The 6,489-nt window shown below is 36.2% G+C and overlaps 1 protein-coding gene across 1 annotated transcript; it reads left to right on the top strand.

Moving 5' to 3' along the window:
• The first annotated feature begins 311 nt into the window (after positions 1-311).
• Positions 312-1,613, top strand: LOC128870018 (ATP-dependent DNA helicase pif1-like). Its single transcript, XM_054112615.1, has one exon. The coding sequence runs from the start codon at positions 312-314 to the stop codon at positions 1,611-1,613; it is 1,302 nt and encodes a 433-aa protein (XP_053968590.1).
• Positions 1,614-6,489: the final 4,876 nt, after the last annotated feature.

The following is a 6,489-nucleotide window of genomic DNA, read 5'->3' as shown; positions in this document are numbered from 1 at the left end:
AGTACATCCAAATAACGATGAGTGTTATTATTTGCGGTTGTTGTTGGTGAATGTTCGTGGTCCGATATCGTTTGAGAGAACAATTAATGGACAGCTGTGTGCGACTTACCGTGAGGCATGTCAACTATTGCATTTACTTGAGAACGATTCGCACTGGGATGAAACGCTCAAGGATTCCGTAATATCTTCATCGCCGCATCAAATTCGTACATTGTCCCCTCGAATCCAAAAGATTTGTGGGTTAAGTATAAAGATGACATGTCTGAGAATTGCATCGTGTGCGCCGTCAAACTTTGAATCCTACACTACAAATGACTGCAGAAATTTACAATGAGACATTGATCATGATAGAAGATATGTGTTTATCAAAGGCTAATAAAGTATTGTCGTGTTTGGGAATGACATCACCAAATCGTCATATGCACGATGCATTAAACCACGAGTTGCAAAGAGAACATCAGTACGACATTGAAGCATTGGCCGAAACAGTTCGTACAAATGTTCCACAATTAAATCAACAACAAAGAATTGCGTACGACACTTTGATAGAAGCTGTGTACAGTGGATCTGGTGGAATTTATTTCCTTGATGCTCCCGGAGGAACCGGAAAAACGTTTTTAATTTCATTGCTTTTGGCGAGGATCAGATCGCGAAATGATGTTGCTCTAGCGTTGGCTTCATCTGGAATAGCTGCAACTCTGCTAGAAGGCGGGCGAACTGCACATTCTGCCTTGAAATTACCACTAAACATGCAAATCACCGATACACCAATTTGCAACATCGCCAAAAATAGCGCAATGGCCAAGATCCTACAGGTATGCAAATTGATTGTTTGGGATGAATGCACAATGACCCATAAGAGGTCACTGGAGGCACTGGACAGAACGTTGAAAGATCTTCGTGACAACCAAAATATTTTCGGTGGGGCCATGATTCTGTTGTCAGGTGATTTTCGTCAGACTCTTCCAGTTATTCCCCGATCAACTGTTGCTGATGAACTAAATGCATGCCTAAAATCATCAAATTTGTGGCAGTACGTAAAGACACTCCACTTAACAACTAACATGCGAGTATTTTTGCAGCAAGATGAAACTGCAAATGTGTTTGCGAAGCAGTTGTTAGACATTGGAAATAATAAAGTTGCAGTGGACACCTCGACCGGATTCATCACATTACCTACAGATTTCTGTCACATCACAGACTCAAAAGTGGAGCTTATTCAGCGAGTTTTCCCAGATATAGCGCAAAAGTTCAATAACCATAATTGGCTGGGTGAACGAGCAATATTAGCAGCGAAAAACAAAGATGTCGAGGATCTTAATGCGACCATTCAGAATTTTCTTCCAGGACAGTTGGTTTCCTTCAAATCAGTCGACACCGTAATGAACCAGGATGACGTAATCAACTATCCCACTGAGTTCTTAAATTCACTGGAATTGCCTGGATTACCACCTCACAATTTGCAGTTAAAAGTAGGATCAGTTGTCATCATGCTGCGTAACATTAATCAACCTCGACTATGCAATGGAACAAGACTGGCTGTGAAAAGACTGATGAATAACGTCATTGAGGCGACAATCATAAAAGGAAAATACAAAGGAGAGGATGTCTAGATCCCGCGGATACCGATGAATCCAAAGGACTTACCACTCGATTTTAAACGCTTACAATTTCCAGTACGTCTGGCCTTTGCGATGACCATAAATAAATCGCAAGGACAGTCGTTAGAAGTTTGTGGAATCAACTTGGAGTTTCCTTGTTTCGCGCATGGACAATTATACGTCGCGTGTTCGCGCGTCGGAAAACCGTCTTCTTTGTTTATTTACGCACCACAAAACAAAACAAAAAATATAGTTTATGAGAAAGCTTTAAATTAATTAACTGTATCATAGCAGTGTTTGTCTGTCAATATCAAATTTAAACCTTATAAATAGCCAGCATCAGGAACACCCTTCTTTATAATTAAGCAACATGATGTGTCGAAAATAATAAAACTTCATACTTAATTCAAAATGTGCTTTTTTTATTAAATACGGATTCGCCTTGTTTGTTTTAAGATTATTTTATGCAAAAGTTTAGGCATTTTATTTATCGATTGAGGCGGTACGAAGTCTACCGGGTCAGCTAGTTATACATATAAACGTTAATCTGAAGTCAGTTATAGTGAAAAATCCATTGTATCATTGCCGGCGTGATTGGTGATCGTTTCCTTAATTTTTGGCAGAGAGGTTATGCTAATATGAGATATTACCTATATCATTCATTTATTTACGTATTACCTGTGTACTCACAAATATACGGTTGAAGCAAATATATGTCAGTTTTTTTACTTCGCCTGGAAAAGTTTATATAAATTTAAGAAGAGTAAATAGAACTTATTTTATATCAGACTTCACGCAAACAAGTCATTTGCACCTGAACACATAGCTGGGTTAAAGCAGGGGGGAATAGAACAGTTCTCTTCTCTTTCTCCGCTTTTTCGCACACGTCATTGTATGGGATGAGTGCACGATGACACATAAAAAGTCACTGGAAGCGCTTGATAGGACATTACGAGATCCACGTAGTAAAAATGAAATGTTTGGTCGTGCCTTAGTGCTGCTGGCAGGTGATTTTAGACAAACACTGCCTGTTATTCCTCGAGCAACTGTAGCAGATGAATTGGCTGCATGTTTGAATTCATCATATTTGTGGAGACATGTTCAAACACTCAAGCTAACTACAAATGTACGTGTTCTAATGCAAAATGATCCATCAGCTGCTGAATTTTCACAGCAATTATTGAATATTGGAAATGGCAAAGTTCCTGTCGATAATTTAACTGGCTTAATAACTTTACAACCAAACTTTTGTCAAATAAGTCAAACGAAAGAACAGTTGATTCAAAGTACAATATTTTCCCAAATTTGCCTCAAAATTACAAAAATCATGATTGGCTTAGTGAACGAGCCATCATGGCTGGCAAAAATAAAGATGTGAATGAAATGAAAGCGGCTATTTTGGCTAATATACCAAGTCCAGAACAAACATATCGATCCGTTGACACTGTTACAAATCAAGATGATATTGTAAATTATCCCACTAAATTTTTGAATTCCCTTGATTTACCTGGATTACCGCCACACATACTAGACTTGAAAATAGGAGCACCGATTATTATGTTGAGAAACATAAATCAACCTCGACTATGTAATGGCACTCGATTAACAGTTAAGAGATTGATGAATAACGTCATTGAAGCAACAATTTTGAATGGAAAATACTCTGGTGAAGACGTTTTAATACCGCGAATACCAATGATACCATCGGCTATGCCGTTTGAATTCAAACGTCTTCATTTTCCTGTTCGCCTTGCATTCGCGATTACTATTAATAAGTCACAAGGCCAAAATTTATCAATTTGTGGTATTGATTTAGAATACCCTTGTTTTTCTCATGGCCAACTTTATGTTTCATGCTCAAGAGTTGGTAAGCCATCGGTATTGTTCATTTATTCAACAACGCATGGAAAAACGAAGAATATTGTATACCAAAGAGCATTACAATAAAAAAAGTAATAAAGTAAATCACATCAAACGTTTTTTAATTGCTACTACTATTCAAAACTTCTTTCATTACTATTCATGCGCGAGAATTTTTATAAAAACCAATCTAATCTAAATTTTTTTAAAGACGACCAGCGGAACGGGCGGGTTTTCGCTAGTTACCAATAAAACTTAGTTAACGCGGGAGGTCGGAAAAACACGTCCGTTTACGTTCAACGTTATAAATACTGTTTGTTACACTTATTCCTTTTTTGATAAATATGTAGGATTTGTTATTGATTTCTGGACTATGATATAAAGGTTTTTGGTATTAAATGGCAGTTGAATTTTCATATTTTTTAATATATTTCGCTAAATATTGAAAATAGACAAAAATGTTGTTTGTAGAGTTTTTCACACATAAATAGCTTAACAAGGTTGGTATATAATTTTTTTTGTAATTTGAACACAATCGAAGTTATTTGCAACTATGTCAGAATTTTACTCATTTGAAGGACGTGTGGCAGTATTCGCGCTCCAAATTTTGACATTACTCCATATAAACATTTGATTGTCTTTATATTAATATATATGAGGCAACTTTCCCGCATAGACCAAAATAAAAATTAAAACAAAAAATATTCTCCATACAACTTTCGATCCACCTTAGTGTACAGTATCGGACGAAACATTTGCAACTAAAATGTGGGCAATGAAAACTGTCGATTGCTCAGCCGTATTTGTTTGGAACCTGTTAATTTCACTTTATTTGTAATAAAAGATGTTGATTTACGTAAATAAAACAAATTTATTTAAATTCAACAGTTCATATCTTAAATTTAAAAATCAAATGTGTCCAACACCTGTATCTAATAAGACAAAACAATTGCAACTAAAGGAAATCAGTAAACTATTTTTATTAAACTTAGTATTTCGTGGCAAAACCATTGCTCTGAATAACAGCTCTGCATCGTCTCTGAATTGAAGCTATCAAATTGTCAACTATCGTTTGTGGTATATTTCTCCATGCCTCCAGGACTCTTTGGAAAAATTGGTCAGTGTTTGCCACATTAGTCCGATCAATTCTCTTTTTTACAATTTCCCATAGGTTTTCTATGGGGTTAAGATCTGGGGATTGTGGGGCCACTCCATTACGTCCACTTTATGGAACCATGATTTCAGGACCTTCGCCGTATGCTTCGGGTCATTATCCTGTTGGAAGACCCACTTCAAGGGCATTTCCCACTCAGCATGTGGCAGCATTACCGATTCCATAATGTCCCTGTAAACGTACTGGTCCATTATGCCCATAATAAGATGGAGTGGTCCCAAACCAGCAGCAGAAAAGCATCCCCAGACCATAATGTAAGCACTATGCTTAACAGTCTTTACACAGTATGATTTTTGAAGACGCTTGTTACGCGGGCGTCGAACGTAGGATACGCCATTACTTCCGACCAAATTAAATTTGGATTCGTCGCTGAAAAGAACAGCTTTCCACTTGCTTAATGGCCAATCTATGTGATCCCTTGCGAACTGCAATCGTTTTTGTAGGTTACGCTTACTAATAAGCGGCTTCTTTGCTGGTCGGTACGTCCGTAAATCAGCTTCAGCCAGGCGACGACTGGCAGTTTTTGAGCTGATTGGTAACCCAAGCTCCTTTACCAATTGGGGGCACTTCTAAATGGATATTTTTTTTCCTCTCTCGCTATTAGTTTGTCAGTTCTTTCATTCGTTTTTCTTGGTCGGCCTCCTAGATGCACCACCGCGATAGTTTTGTTTTTTATAAAGTTCGCAATAATTCGAGAAATTGATGATTTATGAATATTATATTTTATGGATATATCTTTCTGGGTCATTCCTTTGTTATATTCATCTACAACACGCGCGCGTAATACTTCATCGAACTTATTTCGAGCCATTACTTCATTTAACTCAACTTTACAAAAAAATTGTGTTATCGCCACAAATTCTGCACAAAACTGATGTTCACAAATTGACACGATTAAACTAAACTCAGAACAGTTAGAAAACAAAACCAAGCTCAAGCATTTTTACCGTTATATAGATAAGCTCACAAGGTTGCAATTGTTTTGTCGCGCATAGGTGCCAGATATTTTTTTTTTTTTTAAATACAGCTACAAAAAGGAAAGGATCTTGAAAAGATTTTTTGGAAAATATTACTCAGATGCTCTAGTATCCATAGCGTGAAATTGAATTGCAATTGAGTGAAGAATGACATTATGACAAAAAATAAATTGAAGGCTGCATTGCAGTTGTAAATGTTTTGTCCGATACTGTATATACTGGGAAATAAAACAATGTCACAATATTTTGAGAAGTTTTGTGTATTTTTCCATTGTTTGTTTCATGTTTATTAACTTTTTAGTGTAGATCATTCTATAACAAAAAACCATTTACGTACAAATTTCGAAATTTGTGCAAAAATTAATTGGTATATTGTGTGCAGTTTTATAACCCATTAAATTTTAGTACATTGAAGTGTAAGTAAGAAGTTTCTAAAAAACTCCAACATTATACTTTACAAATATTTAGTTTTTGAAATTATAAAAAATTAAAATTTTGTTTATACATTTTTTATAATTTTAATTTTCTAAATCCATTTCTTTTTTAATTTCTAATTCTTTTTTTTTCGCTTTTCGAGCTTTGAAGTTTTTAGTCGCTCATCACTTTTAAATTTTTCTTTTTCAAAGTTAAATTGTTCTGCCTTCATTTCAAATTCTTTAGCTTTTTAATCCAGCTCCGCCTCCTCCAGCTTAAAATCATTTCATTGCGAGTTTTCCTTACCAGTAATAAACTGGAATTGACCTCATACGCCCCGAGCCTCTGGTCTTGGGTGCCTCCAAATGGCTGCAAGTTCCCTTGATTAAATCGTAATTAAAGCGCTTTATACATTAACGTTTTTGACGGGACTCCTGCCAAGGTCATATACCATACACGATGC

This window comes from Anastrepha ludens, chromosome X (assembly GCF_028408465.1).
Source record: "Anastrepha ludens isolate Willacy chromosome X, idAnaLude1.1, whole genome shotgun sequence".
Taxonomy (NCBI): Eukaryota; Metazoa; Arthropoda; class Insecta; order Diptera; family Tephritidae; genus Anastrepha; species Anastrepha ludens.
This window is presented reverse-complemented; position numbering and strand designations above follow the sequence as displayed.

Bases quoted from the DNA above. Each gene is read 5' to 3' on its own strand.
- LOC128870018 (XM_054112615.1), top strand. From the start codon at position 312: ATGACTGCAGAAATTTACAATGAGACATTGATCATGATAGAAGATATG.